General features: G+C 40.0%; 1 protein-coding gene and 1 long non-coding RNA gene across 3 annotated transcripts in view; one reads left to right on the top strand and one right to left on the bottom strand.

Moving 5' to 3' along the window:
- The window catches only part of ITGA8 (integrin subunit alpha 8), a 173,607-nt gene extending 172,193 nt beyond the window's left edge, over window positions 1–1,414 (bottom strand). For both annotated transcript variants that reach the window (XM_081297410.1, XM_081297409.1), the window contains exon 1: window positions 630–1,414. In XM_081297410.1, coding sequence (XP_081153536.1) covers window positions 630–847 — 218 coding nt within the window. In that variant the 5' untranslated portion in view covers window positions 848–1,414. The remainder of the gene's footprint in view (window positions 1–629) is intronic.
- Window positions 87–16,985, top strand: LOC308650903. The gene is made up of 3 exons (XR_014022430.1): window positions 87–642; window positions 14,043–14,219; window positions 16,400–16,985. It is a non-coding gene; the product is annotated as an uncharacterized lncRNA (long non-coding RNA).
- The last annotated feature ends 973 nt before the right edge of the window (window positions 16,986–17,958 follow it).

Below are 17,958 nucleotides of genomic sequence, written 5' to 3' on the forward strand. Positions count from 1 at the left end.
GGTCACCTGGTGGCAATCATAAAACTGTGCGCGCACGCTTTGCACTCGGGAGTTGCGTGTCTACTGAGACTGGAGTAGGGGTGGAGGGCAGAAGCATATTTACGATGGAGAGAGTGTTAAGGTTGATTTCCTCTTGGAAATAAATGGGCGTCAGAAACCTGGTTTGGAAGAGGGTGCGAGTGGTCCTAATTCTTCTCTAGGTGGAGATATGTAGATACAGTGAGATGAGAGTCCGTGGGGAGAAAGTAGAGGACAGGAGCCCAGGTGCTTGCAGCCAACCAGCAGCACTTGCACCATATTGGGTTTTTGTTTTAACCATTTTAACTGGCTCACTTCGGTCCCGTTCTCTCCTTTATGGGATGCAGGAGTTGAGTCATTGAACCAGGAGTTCTTTGCAGTGGCATTTCTCTAGTTCAAAGTTCACAAGGCACATCTAGCGTGCAAAGGGAAAGAAAAGGCTGATGGCGAGCCGAAAACGGGACGGAAGCCCCGGTGAGCAGTGAGGTGGGACCTCAGACGCTGCCTGTCCGAGCTCGGGAGACCTTCGGGTGCTAGCAGCAGAGGGGCAGGGACCCGACCTGTGAGCGGGTTCGCGCACGCGTGCCACCTCCCCCAGGAGAACGACTTACGTGCGAGCATCAGGTATGTGGAAGTCCACTGCATAGCCGAAGTAGCTGCCCTTTGGGCCGCTGTACACGGTGAGTTTGTCCACGTCCAAGTTGAACGCCTGTGAGGCAGGGGTCCACAGCATCCCCAACCCGACCGAGAAACACCAGAGGGGAGCGAAATGCTGCGCCTGGTTCCTCCGGGGACCGCCTCGGGGACCGCGGTAGGCCCCAGCAGACATCGCCCTCTGCCCGATGCTGCTCACTGGGGAGCGGGAGCCAAGGACTCCGGTGGGACAAATGGCGGGGTGGCGCCTGGAGTTCCCTTGATGCTCGCGTCCCGGGTCGGTAGGAGCGGCGCGTCCCCAGTGACAGTCCCGGTGTCTGGTCCCGCCTGCCTGCCCCGCGGGCTAGGGGGTTGGTGGAGGGGATCGGGCGCTAGCCCTCCTCCAGCAGTGGGCGGGGGTGGCGCGCTCGCGGCGCCTCCTAGCGGCCGGTTCTCGGCTGCGAACCGGAGCCGGAGACCCCGAGGTTTCCCTGGTAGGCTGGTGATGGACGGGTGGCGCTGGTTGGGGCTGCCGGCTTTCTATTGCAGTTGCATTGCGAGGACTATGCGAGTCTCCCTTATGCCACCGCCAGCCGTTGTTTTAATTTCTCAAGTGGGAGACAGTTTGCGCCAGTTTCTTACCATTGCACCGCTTGAATGGAAGGGTGGGAAGGGCGGAGTAAAACTGGTATCTTCGCATCTAACTTTTCTATAGCCTGAGGACTCAGGGTTCCACGTTTGTGACTGGGAGTTTAAAGTTGAAATGCAACAATCCCCACCTCCCTTATCTCCTCCCTACCTAAGAGGCAGCTAATAAAGAAAGCGTTGGGGATTTTACTTAGGTCTTTCTCAAAGGCATCTTGGGTATTTAAAATGACTTGGTAGTAAGTCTCCACCCTGTGTGATTATGATGTGGCAAAGTTAGGGATGTTGCCATGTACCGTTTATCCAAAGCAGGAGTAAAAGGTGTGGATTAGAATCTGAAGGGTTAAACTTCAGTTCCCATGCACAGCTATTAACTGTTGATCTCTTTCTATGTCCCTTGTGTAAGGAGGACTCAGGAACCAGGAGGTGAAGGGAGGAGAAGGGAATTAAAGTATAGATGCTCTTACTTAGCACATGGAGCTTCCAGGATCACAGGACTAATGCTCATACAGTATAGGGCAGAGGGTAGATAGCAAGGAGAGTAGAGTCAGAAGAGGTAAGTAGTTTCTGAGGTATTTTGAACAAATTTGAGGACAGATGTAGACAAACATTAGATTTGGGTATTGTAGAAGGGAAAGTCGCAGGGACATTATTAAAGGAAAAAAAGGCTGAGATTAAAGGGTTGTTCACAAGACTGGTACAAAAGGAGTGGGCTAGGGATTGGCAGGAAATAGGACTGGATGGATCTCCTGATCTTCATAACAAGAAAGTGTATTAAGACAAAGGGATCCAGTTTTAGAGCAGAGACAGGGCTTGCACACAGGGATTCAAAAAGTTAGAGGCAAGGGTGTGTATATGCATGGTTATTGAAAGGAAGAGAAAACGAAGAAGCTTATTCCCAGAGATGCATGGGGGAAAAGAAGTGCCCTACTTCGCTGGGAGAAGTAAGAGAGTGGAAGGTCAAATGTTAGGGAAAGACAAAGGGTCAGAGAAGAGATTGCAGGAGGAAAGGGTCCAAGGTGAATCTGACAGTATCCATTTAGAAGAGAAGAACCACAGATGGTATTAGCAGGTGGAGGTGAAGAAGGTACAGGAAATAGGTGGTGAATTAGATGCTGGACCTGTTGAATGAGTTACTAGCCTGGGATTAGTTTGCATTAGTTGTAGTCTGGAGAGCTGTCGGATTCAGACTTGGGAGACTATCTGGAGGAAAATCTCTGAGCCCACTGAAAAATCAGATATTCTCATCTATCTCCCTCCCATCATAACCTGCTTGATAGACTGATGTGAATATCATGTCTTTATTTGTCTCTATCATCAGAACCCACTTGGTAGACTGATATGAATTTCTTATTTTTATTTGTCTCTGTAAAATGCTCGAAATAAATAGTATGTATTGACAAATTGTCACATCTGGATAATTTCCTAACTGGATAGTCATTTCCCAGATAAGGACTTAAGAATAGATGATAAAAGACGTTTTTTTCCTGTCATTCAAAAGTCCTTTTGTATTGGACACAGAATCTGCTACTCTGGTCAAAATACTATTGTTAATGAATATGTTATTCCCCATAGCAAATTTCCATGAGTAGTTCAAGTACACCACACACATAAGGCTAGGGAATAACCTCAACTTGGTCATTCTTGACATTATTATGTTAAAATTTGGAAATTTATCATGTAACAGACAAGCTTTATATTATGTGTAACATCTATATAGGTAAAAATTATAGCAGGGGCCTAGAGGTACACCTGACCCATATACTGTCTTAGAGGGAGAATGAGCTGTGTATTACACAATGCTTTGGTTTACGTGGGATAGCACATCATCAGAGCATCCTCTATTGCACACATTTCATACTTTACTGGCATATTTCTTTTCTTTTTTTTTTTTTTTGACGGGGGGTGTACCAGGGATTGAACTCAGGTGCATTCAACCACTGAACCACATCCCCAGCCCTATTTTTTACTTTATTTAGAGACAGGGTCTCACTGAGGTGCTCAGCACCTGGCTTTTACAAAGGCTGGCTCTGAACTAGTGATCCTCCTGTCTCAGCCTCCTGAGTCACTTGGGTTATAGGCATGTGCCTCCAACTGACATATTTCTTAATTTTTATTTTTTTAAACTTTTTGTTTAAGATGAATAGGTAAGGAAAAATATTCTCCTTCTTGTCATGTAATTGAATATATTCTTGCTCGTTTCTTCTAAAACACACTTGCTCTTGAATTACAGAAGTCTATATTTTTAATATTGCCACTTTCTACTTTACATATGAGGACACAAATTAAAGTTTAGGAAGTACAATAATATGCATGTTTACAAAGGAAGTAAGTGATATGATTTGAATTCAGGCCTCTCTGATGCCAAAACCAAGTCCTTATGCCATAAGGTCTCTAAAGAATAATGTGTTTAAAGTTACAATCGTAACAAAATGTCACCTTTCTAAGGCAGTAAGGCATTTGGGACTTACCCTTTGGGCATGCCTGAGTATTGCTTGTGAGATAAAATAAAACAGTCCTGTGTTTTTCTAAGTGATCTTGGGAAAAGGTTTGGTGGCACCTTGGTTTTAAGAGAGTTGAGGGAAAGTAAACTAACTTGAAGCTCTTTGACCTTCCTGGGAGGCCAAAAGTCTGGGAGAGTAGTAAATCTTCCAAGAAGTCAGAAAAATAAAATAAAAAAAGCATCTGCAGTAATTGCAGGGACAGAAAAGTTTGAATAGGTGTCTTGTACTTTTCAGCATTCTGACACTTGGGAACCATGCCAATCATTATGATCTGAGATGTTGTCAAAGAAACACATGGAGAGCAACAGGTCTCAGGCTGAATGAGAAGTTTGACATTTCAAAGATGTACTGGCACTGATTTATTTGTCAGAAAAAGCAAGTCTGGGAATTGTTTATCATGCATGTGAATACGTGTGTATGTTTAATACTGGGAAAGGTATACATAGTTGTTTCCCTAAAAAAGAAAAGAAAAAGAATCCAAAGGTCAAAGTTGGAACAGATTTGGCCGAAACATTCCAAAAATAAACAAGTTAAGAGAACCAGAGGAAAAAAATGATCTTGGACTTGTAGCCATGGATGAAGTGCTTAAAAATAGAGATGCTGCAGTATTTAAGCAGTTAGAACAAACATAGTCAAAAACTTAACAACCAACTCTAATTTCTGATTCTGCTTCTCTATTTTGTTGTGATGTGATCACACCTTAAAATCTAGAGGTATGAGAGTTCTGATGTAATTATTTCATCAATACAACCACACTGTCAATACATTAGCTAAACCACTAAGCCAAATGTGAAAGCAATGTGTTCTCGAGGATTCCATCAGCTTTAAAAATAAATACACTGGACCAATAAAAAAATATGGAAAAAATAAAATAAATGCTCCGGAAAGGGAAAATCGTTTTCCAACCTCTTATGATTTGGGTCATTGAGGTAATTTTGAATTTTTCTTTTTCCCAACTGTACTTAACTTTCCTGCAATTTTAAAAACAACTGATGAATGAAAACGGGTGAGTTAAACCTACTGAGGACAAACAACTTTTATATCTGTCAAGTATCTCTGCTGTCATAAGCTTATGTCTGCAAATTTTTTTTTCTATTCTGGTCTCTAGAGGGTGTTTTTCATCACAGTCAAATCATTTTTTCTCTTTTTTGATGATTTTGTTTGTAATTCTCTTTTATGATTTTTCTTCATGATTTTATTAGCCACTATTGAGTTTCAAGTGCTGCAGTGATAGCCCCCATACTGGCAGAGATTCAAGCACAACCAACAGGTTTGGCTGAAGGAAAATTCCCACTAGTCAGAACCAGATTTGAATTTCTTTTAGAATAAAAACTTTTAAAAACAACATTGCTTTAAAGCAAAATAAAAATTGATAAAACAATGATTTCTCTAAAAGGAAGATTAAGGATATGAATGTTCTTTTCAAGCATTGAAATGAGGGTCTAAATCTTCCTGAGAGGTCAAGATCTGGGGTGTGGGCATTGGAACCCTATAGCCAGGATCTTGATTGATTTACAAGTTTCAACTAAGACCAATTCATTCCAGAATCCTGCAAATCCTACACGTCTGATGGCTTAGTAGGAGGGAACTTTTGCTAGCTATTGGCCAAAATGACTAAAGGGAACTTGTGGGGAGACAGGGATCTAACAGCCTTTTAGTCTTATAAATGTGGAGTCTGGAGAATGGGAAATCTAGTTTCCCCATGGGCTTGTGTTTGAGTCCAATGCAAAAAGAAAGTGTAGGGATGTATTTAAGAGGCTTTAAAAAAAATCTAAATCTCCTTAGCCTGCTAAGGTTGAACGGAGTACCCCTCTAGAATAAGGGCATTTTAAATGGAAAGTAAGGCCTTCTTTCCACCCCTGCATACTCCAGGGCTTGGAAGCAGAGACCTCCCTAAGTATGTGCTGCATGCCCCTTCATGAACCCCAGACAATGGCAGAAGCAATGCCTGTGGTTCCTGGGGAGCAGCCAGACCATCTCCATTCAGCTCTTGGGGGAGGCTCCAAGACTCAGGCAGGACACCAGAGAAGTTTTCCTACAAATAGGTGGAGAAACCATGGAGGAAGTCCCCCAATCCTGGAGGGGTGAAGGGTGGAGTATCTGTATGTTGATATGCCTGTGCTTGAAACCCTAGGTTAGGCTGCTGTGTTTATCCATCATTAGGAAGCACCATAAGGGTGTCTGGGTCTGCCCTCTAGTGTCTGTGATCTTATGTGAGTCATGGGATTTTCCATGGGAAATAAAAGTCTTCCTTGTGAAAAATGACAGCCTCAAAATAATGTAGACAACCTTCACAAATGGATTTTTGAAATATTTTCATTAAAAAATGTCCAATGTTAAGGTGATCTCTCCCACATTCATTAGCATTTTTATTTCCTTGTTACAGTTTTGCAAATCATTATATGGGGAAAAAAAGAAAAGAAGAAAAAAGAGAGAGGCTAGAAGGGAGGAAGGAAGGATGGGAGGGACAGGGGGAGGAAGTAGCCCATAAAAACACTACTTAATATTTTCCCAATTAATGACAACATCCAAATTGGATTTCCGTGTCATCCTTGCAAAATTTATGACTTACTCAGCCTCACTTGCCTTCCTGATTTTGTAGATTTATCTATTCATTGTTTGTATCCTTTCAACAAATAGGAGTACCAAGTATACACTAGGCACTCTGCCAACACTAGAGATACAATGATGAACTAAAGGGATACATACAGCAGCCGCCCCCCTCCCCGCCCGGCCAGCCCCAGATCTAGCCAACTGTACATTGAAAATATTCAAGAAAAATGTCTGTACCAGACATAAGCCAACTTTTCTTATTTTTTTCCCTCCAAACAATACAGTGCAACACCTATTTTCATTATTCTCTAAACAATACAGCATAACAACTAGTTACATAGAATTTACATTGCATTATGTGTAAGTAATTTAGGGATGATTTAAAATATATGAGAGGACATGCATGGGTTATATTAAAATGCACCATTTTACATAAGCAACTGAAGCATCCCTGGATCTGGGTATTCATGGGGGTTCTGGAACCAATCCTGTGCAGATACTGAAGGAAGGCTAGTTCCTCCTTTTATGGAGTTTATGTTATAGTGAGGATATAGGTGGAAAACAAGCAAGAAAACAGATAAGAATATAATAAAATAGATAAATATCAGGAGAAAAACTAACAGTGTTTGGTGCTACAGAATAAAGAGGGTGGAGGTAAGGTGGGGAACTTTTTTTCTTTTTTGATGGTACTGGGGATTGAACCCAGGGCCTTATACATGAGAGGCAAGCACTCTACCCACTGAGCTATATCCTCAGCCCAGGTGGGGAATTCTTTATGAGAAATTTTTCATTAGAGAAGACTAAAACCATGTGACCAACTAAAGAATAAAATGGACTATTCATGACATAATTGTGGCCTGCCTCACCTATTTCTGAAAAACAAGAAATGGCTTTTTTGGGCCCATGGACTTAGAAAAGTTCATTCTTAGCATACATCTGTGCACATGAAACTGAGTTAAGACATTTAGCGCTCCTGTAGAGTACCATATGTCTCCTATATGGAACCAGTGCATCTCAGCTTCTGTGTAGCTTACATAAAAAGGCTTCCTGGTGGCAGGCACTGTGACACACATCTGTAATCCCAGCTATTTGATAGGCTAAGGAGGGAAAATTGCAAGTTCAAGGCTAGCCTGTCTCAAAAATAAAATGAGTTGGGAATGTGGCTCAGTGATAGAGCACTTGCCTGACATTGGAGAGGCCTTGGGTTTCAACCTTAGTATTGAAAAACAAACTAAGCTCCTACTTCTCATCTAAGGATTTCCATGATGATCCATGATGGTGTCTAAGCTATCTAAGATCATGGCAATTTTAAATTGCCTTAGCCAGTTTGCACACTTCGTAAGCTTCAAAAGAATAACTTGAAAGTTGTAAGTGAATTTCTTGCCTTCTACTTAGATTACCTAAAATATGACTAATTGACTTAAATTGATCTCTCTGGTTTTTATTGTTCTGACGTATTAAAAAATGTGTCCTTTTCCCAAAGGCCTTGGGCACATGTACAAAAAAATAGAAATATGACAAGTTAAATTAAAACCAGCCGATGAAAGTTAAAGTCCTCTCACAAAGGAAAAAGGAAAGGCATGAAGTAGTATTGCCGGAAGGAGAAAGGACTAAATCAAATGGATTCAATTTAGCCCATTTCTCAACTGGTTTGCAAGGAGGATTTGTTCAAAGTAGATGTGACAACAATTTCCTACAAAACCCCTGAAAACTTTCTTGCCACTACTTATGTTATCATACCAAACCAGGGAAATAATGGTCATCAGAGGGGCAGAAGGGCTCTAAATCACAGTTCTTTTTATGGAGTGCTTGTTTAGCACTTAGTTACAGTGTGACCTCACTCGTTTGCACCTCAATCAAAAGAGGTGAGACATGACCTCTAAACATAGTTAACATGTCTCTCCTGAGCTCTAAATCTTGCAGTCCACTTAGCCACGGTATGATTCTATTTGGAAACCAGTGCTGTGCACAGGTACAAAGACCATGTACTGCAAGGGTTAAGATAATAGATTTTGGAGCCAGATACAGTGGTTTGTTTTTACCCAGTGTTGCCACCTATCCGTGGGAGCCTAGTCAGGTGACTTACCATTTCTCTGTCTCAATTTCCCCATTTGTAAAATGTACATACCAACAGTATATCACATGGGCTTGAGGAGTAAATGAATTAAAATATAATAACCTATGAAAGAATCCATACAAGAAGCATTATTAATCGTTAGTCATTTTGGCTACGTACATTTCTAATTCGTTATGGATTGTTGATGGAATGATGTTATCTTTTGCTTTTAATTTCCCACATATGCCTGCTCTTCACCAGGGACCTCAAGTACTCACTATTTGCTGGAACTCAGCATGAAAATTGTTGTACTCTTGAGCACAGTGCGTGGCTGTCATGGTTGAACCTTCTTGGTTAATACCCTTGAGGCAATAGCAGGGTATAGAGAGGTTACCAAATTATTTTGAATATTTGGGAGGTATCATAAATGATGTTTTAGGAATATTAATCTGACAGTTATGTGACTGAGGAAGAACAGAGAATAGTTAGTACCCTCTTAGATTTGTCCATATGTGAAAAAAATAAAGGTCAGAATTGGGATGGTGTAAGGCAACAGGATGTGCAGACAGGAAAATTGTAAAGAAAGAGTAAACAGAACCTTGTGAATGCCTGGCAGGAGAGGGCGGGAAGAGTAAACACGTAAAAACTGGAGTTTAAAAAATTTAAAAAAATCACAAAACAGAAATATAATTCATAATGGGGTATCATAAAGTAAAATACCTATAACTATCACCCAGGTCAAGAATTAGAATATTACCACATCCTAAAACCTCCACTAGTGCTGCTCTCAATCACCCCATTTGTCTCCTCCTCAAACTTAAATAAAGCATAAATAAAGTAAAGCATAAATAAAGCATTTGTTCCTAATAAATAAAGTATAGCATAGGTTTGTCTATTTTGAACTTTTTATCTATGGAATAATACACCGTCCTCATTTGTCTCTGCTTTTTTGTCTCAATGTATGTTTGAGAGTCATCTGTGTTATTGTTTGTATCAATGGTTCATTATTTTGTATTGTTGAGTAGGATTTCATCGTATAAATACACTACGGTTTATTTATCTATTCTCCTGTTGATAAAGATGTGGATTGTTTCTGAAAGGAAAGTGACCACAACACTCGGAGCAACCAAAAGATCTTTATTGCAGCAGTGCAACAAAGAGAAAAGAAGGAAGGAAAGAGAGAGAGAGAGAGAGAGAAAGAAGAGATGAACAGGGAGAGAGCAAGAGCAAGAGAGAGACAGAGAGTGCGCGCAAGAAAGATAAAGAGAGCAAGAGAGAGAGAGAGAGAGAGAGCAAGAGAGAGAGAGCAAGAGAGAAAGAGCAAGAGAGAAGGGGGGCTGGCAGGAGGGATTTTTTATAGCCCAAATCTAATGGGGCCTCTGGGTCTGTAAGCTGCCTTGTTGGCCCAAGGGGGGTTGAGTGCTCAGCCTTGAGCAGGACTTGACACAAACAGGTGATAAAGGACCAGATAGAGGGGGTTTGAGTGCGTGGGCTATCTTGCAGCCAACATCTGTTCAGCCTGCCCTGCAGACAACACAGTTCAGCCTGCTCTGCACCCAACAGTTTCCATTTTTGTGTTTGTACAAATAATAACACTGTGATCAGTTATGTGCACGTCTCATGGTACTCATGAGTGCCGTAGTCTGGCTGGGCATAAATAACCGAGCCGCCAGAAAGCATTTGTAGGTTCAAAACAGCAACTCTTTATTGCCGAACTCTACCAGCACTCCACACACACTCCCCGGGAACACTCTCACCCTCCACCAGGGTCCGCGTACACTCTCCCTGGGAACCCCGAGAGAACTCCAGCGAGAACTCCAAGGGAACTCCAAAGTTGCTGGCGCTGGTGCTGGTGCTGGAGACAGTAAAGGTCAAATATACAATTGAATACACAGCTTAACATAACCATCGTCATCTCAATGGCTCGCTGGCATCACCTCTCAACCACTCCCTCTGGCAATATGCCTTGCATCATCCTGACTCAGCTGTGGCCCTCAACACATGAGTATGCATTGTGGTAGGATATACACCTTGGCATGGCTTTGGTAGGTCAAAGGTATTGCTGATTGGATTGATGTTTGTGTTCAATCCTTTTAATGTGGATGTTGTGTACTAAGTAAAACAGATAGGTTCTGTTATTTTATCTACTCTTCTAGTCTTTGACTTCTAATTGGAATATTTAGTGAATTTACATTTAATAGAGGTTATGGATAAATTTGGATTTGAATCTACTATCTTCCTATTTGCTTTCAATTTGTTTTAATCCTTCCATATTCTTTCTGCTCTCCTTTCTTGTCTGCCTTTATACTGTTGACTATGTTTATTATTTGCTTCCCTCTCTCACTTTTATACTTCCACACTACACTATTCTAGATGTGCACCCTTTTCATGTTTAGTTTACTGTAAGTTAACATTTTCCCCTCTTCCCAGTAATTTTCAGACACTTTAGAATATTATAATGCCATTTACTCCCTCTTGAATTACATGCTATAATTTTTATATATTTTAATTCTCAAAATTGAATAGCACAAACATTATTACCTCATGCAAGCAATGCTTATTTATATTTTCTCACATGTTTATCATTTTTGTTTCTCTTCAATCTTTCCTGAATTTTTTTTTTTTTTTTTTTTGGAAGGGAGAGTACTGGAGAATGAACCCAGGGCACTTAATCTCTGAACCACATCTTTTATTTTTCATTTTGAGACAGGGTCTCGCTAAATTGCGTAGGGCTTTGCCAAATTGCTGAGGCTGTCTTTGAACTTGGCAATCCTTCTGCCTCAGACTCCTGAGCCACTTGGATTTTCGGCATCAAACACCAAAAAATTTTCTGAATTTCTGCATGTACACGGTCCTTAGCCCTCTATCTAAGAACATCCTTTAGAGTCTTTTGGTGGCTGATGATGAAAATGGTTTTATTTCACTTTCATCCTTGAAGGATGTTTTTAATGTGTATAGAATTTGTGGTTCACAACTGATTTGTATTTGTTTGTTTTTGTCACTCTGAAGATATTACTCCATTGCTTTTTTTCCTATTAGCTCATTGTGGCTTCTTTGAAGGTACTACACCATTTTTTAAAACTGCCTGCTTTTCAGATTTTCCTTTGCCTTTGGTTTTAGTGGCTTTAAGATGATGTGTATAGTTGTGATTTTCCATTTATTCATACTTCTAGAGGTAAGGACTTTTTTTAATCTATAAGTTAGTATCTCATGGTTTAGAAAAAAGTTTCTGCTATTAACAACAGCTTCAAATATTGTTTGTTCCATGATATCTGTCACCTATTGACACTCCAATTCATGCATATTATGCCTCCTCATACTACAGCCTATATTTTTATATATTTTATCTTTTTAATTCTGTGGTTTATCTCAATTTTTTAAAAAAAATTATCTCCCAGTTCACTATCTCTGTAATGATGATGAATTTGTTTGTTAGTAAATGAATCTATCAAGTTCTAATTTTTCATTGTTGTTGTGGTTACCAGGATTGAACCCAGAGTAGCTTAACTCCTGACCACATCCCCAAGCTTACCCACTGAGCCACATCCCCAACTCATTTTATTTTTATTTTGAGACAAGGTCTTGCTAGTTGCTTAGGGCCTCACTAAATTGCTGAAGCTGGCTTTGAACTTGCAATTCTCCTGCCTCAGCCTCCAGAGTCACTGGGAATACGGGTGTGTGTGCCATTATCCCTAGCTTCAAGTTCTAAATTTTGACTGGTATGTCCCTAAATTGTAGAATTCCCATATTCTTTTTTTATAGTTTCAAATTTGCTGCTAAAATGTTTTATTGTTTGTTAATTCACTGAACATTTCCAGAGTGATTTTAAAGTCTATGTTCATTACAGTAACTATTATGGACATCATGGGGTAGGAGTATATTTGTACTTTCTACCTTTTCTCCTTGATTTTGCTCATATTATCTGGTCTCCTTATGTAGCTCTCACATAAAAACACTTGAAATTTAAATGATATATTTTACATATGAATGATGCTATCTTCATCTAGAGCTTAATGCTCAGGGGGGCACTGTGAGCCATAATAATATTTAATCACTTAAATGAATTTTTTAGGGATGGTGGTGGTTTGAACTTGGGCTTCAGTTGCTGGAATGCTGAATCTATTTCCAATTTATCTTTCATCATAAGGTGTCGACCTTTGGAGTCTGAAGCCTATGTGTGACTTGTTTCCACTGAATTCTTGCAAGTCCATGGATTAAGATTTTTCTCCCCTCATCCAACAAGCCCTTCTCATTGCTACCTGCAAATAGTTATAAATAACTACAAATACTGGCATCCAACTCTGAATTTTCTTCTCCCTTTGATCATCAGCTCTATAACTCTTCAGTGCCTTATAAACACTTCAATGCCTTTAAGAATATTGAAAAATATTTTGTCAATATTTCCTAGTTGTTTTCAAATAGAGTATTACTATGAAATATATATTTTGACATTGTTCAAAGCTAAAGAGTTTGAATCTGGACAATCTGAATGGATTATTGTGCTTCTATTAAAAAAAGAGAAGATCTAATGTGGGATTTGGTTTAGGAAAAATAATCAGCTTCAGATATTTTAAATTGGAAATTACATTCATATTCATTTAGTAATTGGTTTAAAATACTGGACAGAATCTGAAAAAATAAATGAATCTATCAAGTTCTAACTTTTTGTTATCAACTGACTTTTGCATTACATTTCACATGAGGAGAAAAATATTTATCAAAACAACTATGCCTTTATTAAAAGGTCTAAAAAACAAAAAAGAATTAGTAATCCTTTTATGCTAAAGGATTGCTAATATTTTTCAGTCATGGGCATGGTCTTTATTTTACCCTTTATATACACAATCTCTTTTAATATGTTTTTAATTATTCACATTTTTGTTGGTATTATTTCACCTTAATCTGAAGTTTTTTTCAACTTTCTGGGCTTCAATGACTCTTTAAAAAAAGAATTATCTAATTATTCACATTTTTAAAAAATGATGGGTCCCTGGCTTGATGGAGGTAAGTAACTTGCAAGAGATTTCATATCTAGTCAGTGACAAAATCAGAAGGTAAATTACAGAACGTGTATCTACTTCTTTCCATTATTCCTTTCCTATTTCTTGGTTTGGGACAAAGCATTATATCAGAACCTTCTTGTTTGTTGTTTGTTTTGAGACAGGGTCTTGCTATTGAAGCTGTGGAGGAGCTGGCCAGTGGGCTAGAGGGCAGGCAGAAGACACCACTTGGGGCCACTCAAAGCCTGTCATGCAGGCAGTAGCTGGAGGCAGCCCAGCGCCATCAGGTTCAGACACCTGCTCTACACAGCAACCAGGAGCACCCACAATCTGAGCACCTCAACCTCCTGCTTCCCTACCAACTGTAGGAAAACCAAAGAGGGACACACCTGAATCGGATTGCAGGTCTAACCAATAACACTGGTACTCTTCCAAACCCTAATTAGCAAAAATGTGGACCAATAGCATTGACCCAAGTGATAGATAAACCTCTAGACTAGCACACTGAGATGAAAACCCCTATTGAGGGTCCCCTCTGGCCCCGGTGAGAGTTCTGTTTCTATTCCCTACCTCCGAATAAATCCTACTCCTTTCATTCTGGTCTTCCATTGTCTTGTGAACTTCATTCTTCAGATTTGTGAGAGAAGAACCTTGAAAGAAGTTGGTGGGGAGCTGCTGGAGTCTAGTGCCACACTGGAGGGCACAGCGCCCTCATTCGGAGCTGCAGTACTGAGAGCTGCCACACACCTGATTCAGAGGTAGTGGAGGAGAACTGGACTTTGCCAGCTGCGATCCTCGGAGCTGACACAGGTGGGCATTCCTTGTCATGATTAAATAGCCTACAGCTTGCTCAGGCCCCATCTCCCAACAGAAGGAAGAATCCAGTCTCCTCTCGAATTTCAGTTTCACTATGTTGCAGGGTCTGGTCTCAAACTCATGACCTCAAGGAAGCCTTCTGCCTCCGACTCCAGAGTAGCTGGGACTATAGGCCATACCATCATTATCTTTTATGAATGTTTGAGAAGTCAAAAATAAGGAGCATTAAGACAAGAGTTACCACTGAGAGGACTTCGAAACAATGACACCCCAGAAGCAATAAGCACAGCCTGGAACCATACCTTGGTTTTGAACACCATTCTCCAGTAAAAGGAATTGGGCTCTCTGGAGAAGTGGCTTATTCTAGAACTGGGGCAAGTAATACACAAATTTAACCTGGTGTGCCTTATGATGCAGAAAATAAGAGAGGCCTCAAAAGACAAATTGATGGGAGTATGACAAGGGACTGTAGGAATCCACTAAAGAAGCTCACAAGACCCAAGGCTGGAACAACTTGAAGAACAAAATAAATAATACATGAATGATAATGAATTATAACTCAAAATGTAAAATAAATACCCATAAATTCATTCTGATAAAAGTCATTGAATAAATAAATACATGGGGAGATGAGACAAATCCCTATACAGAAAAAAAAATGTTTAATTTATGCAGCTACTTCTCCATCCCTTAAAGGTCAGATACACCTAGAGACTTCCTTTCCAAAGATTAGAGTATGGAAAGGGAGTAAACATGCTAAAGGTGAACATCATTAGCAATAGTCATGTTGATAAACTACCCTTGATACAATGGGGTGAGAGCAGCATTTTACCTCTCGATTCTCCTCTGCCAAACCTATAACTCCAGTCTAATTGAGAAAAACATCCAAGAAATACAAATGGAGAGACACTAAAAAATGTCTGATCAGTATTTCTCAAAAGTGTCATCAGAAAGAAGCAAAGTAAAAAAAAAAAAATGTCACCATCTAGAGGAGACTAAGGAGATGCGATGTCTATATGCTAGTGTGATACAGGAACAGGATCCTGGGGCAGGAAAAGGACTAAAGACATCTGAGTAAGGCCTGTGTGTTGGCTAATGATATTGCATTAATCTAAAATTATATGCATTCATTGGTTGTGACAAATGTATCAACTCATTTGAGATCCTAATAACAGGGGATACCTGGTTCAGGATACACATGGAAATTATGTGCTATGTGCGCAGTTGCCCCTTGATATCTATGGGAGACTGGTTGTAGCCTCCCCTCCTGAATATACCAAAATCTGTGGATGTTCAAGTCCCTAATATAAAATGGCATAGTATTTGTGGGTAACCCACATACATCCTCCTGTGTACGATGAATCATCTTTAGATAACTTATGATAACTAACATAATAGAATGCAAAAGCTATCTAAATACTCATTGACTGTATTGTTTTGGAAATGATGACAACAAATAGAAGTCTGTACATGTTCAGTAGAGATACCATTTTTTTTTAGAATATTTTCTACCCCCACTTGATTGAACCCATGGCTGCAGAATCCAAGTATATACAGGGCCAACTGTATGTACTATGTTTTGCAAATTTTCTATAAATCTAAAACTATTTTAAGGTAAAATGTTTAAAGTAAATTACACATTCCATATTCATTGCTTTTTCTTGGGAACAGGGTTATTGTTTTGTTTTGTTGCTCTGCTTTTTCTCACTGAGCAGGACCCCATATTCTGCCATGTTTTGGCAGAAGCCCGGGAGGTAAAGAAGGTTTGGGAGAGGGCAGGCATATGTGCATGAATGGGGAAGCCCCATACTCTGAAGACATATGGTAGTCCTTGGAACCTTCCTATGGTTCTGCCCTTCTGTCTTTTAGTGGTCAGTCTTTTTCTCTCTCTGTAGAGAATCTCTGGAAATCCCTGAGAACAATATTTGCTTTTAGATGTTTTGGATTAAATCCTCTATTGTCTTTTTTTCCTTTGAATCCTCTTCTTCTCTCTTTTCCCACAGAGAAACTCCCAGAATTTTCATTTTAAGATCATGTTACTAAACCGGATGATTCCTCTTGATCCTTTGCTTCTCAGGCTAAAAAATAAAATAAAATAAAATAAAGGCCAAAACAAAAAAAGCAACCGTGGGTGCTGTGGGATTTAACCAACACCTCTATCTCTTCTTTTCCAGACCTGTCAGCTGCATTGTTCCAACAGCACTCAAAGTAGATCGACAACTCCAAAGCTCATTCCTCATGGATTTTAGTGCTGGCCTTCAACCAAGAACTTGCTCCAGCTGTGCTGGCCCTCTGGTTTCCTTAACTCTTTCCTCTTCTTTCCTCTGGGTTTAGGAATTAGAGAGAACAAAGGAGATCCACTCATTCTTCCCCTGAGTGTTTACTAGACATCTATTGAATGCCATGCACCTAGGTATAGCAATGAAGCAGGCAGGAACAGAGAGGTCACATCTAGTGGTTGGGTTATAACTATGAAATATTTATTACTTTACAAGACCTATTTGCATGTATGATTTAACTTAGTCCTTATGATGTAGGCACTGTTCTTATTGTCATTTATTGAAATACAGATAGCACTTATTGACTTACTGGATGTCAATACGAGTGCTAAGTGGTAGAGGTACTATATAAACAAAACCCAAAGATTCCAATTCCAGGACACTGATTTCTAACTACTATAATTATGATAAAAATGATTCTTTTGAGTAAATAAATACTATAGTATTTCTTTTTCTTCCAGATATGAAAAAATGGTATGCTAATTTTAAAAATCTGCCATGTCTTATTAAAATTCTAAAGAAAACAGTGTGGTTGGTATTCACTAGTTCCTTACCTAGTATCCCTCTCCTGTCTTTCCCAGGGGTGGGGCTCACCCTCCTCACTTTTCTCCTCATCTCATTACAGGCTATCAGGTGGGACAGACCCACCATCAAGTCTATGGGCAGACTCTGATTGGCATGAGCTAAACAGTATATGCCATCTTCTGCCCACATGATTGGTAGGAATGAGGTTAGTGTCCCAGGTATGAGCCTATCAGTGCCTGGCATTCAAATAGCTGCAAGGATTGGTTCAGGCTCAAGGAGCCATGTAACTAGGGATGCATGGAGGTGTGGCTTTCTCTCCAAGTATATAAGCCTAATGGCCACTAGCAGCTTTCAAGAGGGCAGACTGTCAAAAGCAGAGAGAGTGGAGCCGGACTTCTAAACTCATCGTGCCTAATTTCTGCCTCATTCCCTTCTGGACATTTTGGTCATGAGAGTCATAAATCACTCAAATCATTCCATCTGATACAAATAATTTGTTATATTTTAGGCACATAAACATTTAAGTAACTTTTTATTTTGGTGGAGGACTACTGGAGATTGAACTCAAGGGCACTCGGCGACAAATCCTCAGTCCTGTTTTGTATTTTATTTAGAGACGGGGTCTCACTGAGTTGCTTAGTGCCTCAATTTTGCTGAGGCTGGCTTTGAACTCACAATCCTCCTTCCTTAGACTCCTGAGCCGCTAGGATTACAGGTGTGGGTCACCATGTCTGGCTTAAGGAAGATTTTTTAAAAAAATATTTATTTTTTAGTTGTAGTTGGACACAATACCTTTATTTTATTTATTTTTATGCAGTGCTGAGGATTGAACCCAAGGCCTCGCATGTGCTAGGCAAGCACTCTACCACTGAGCCATAACCCCAGCCCTTAAGCAATTTTTTAAAAAGCAAATTTCACTAGAAACTAAA

This window comes from Spermophilus citellus, assembly GCF_964194105.1.
Source record: "Spermophilus citellus genome assembly, chromosome: 6".
In the NCBI taxonomy this organism is placed as follows: domain Eukaryota; kingdom Metazoa; phylum Chordata; class Mammalia; order Rodentia; family Sciuridae; genus Spermophilus; species Spermophilus citellus.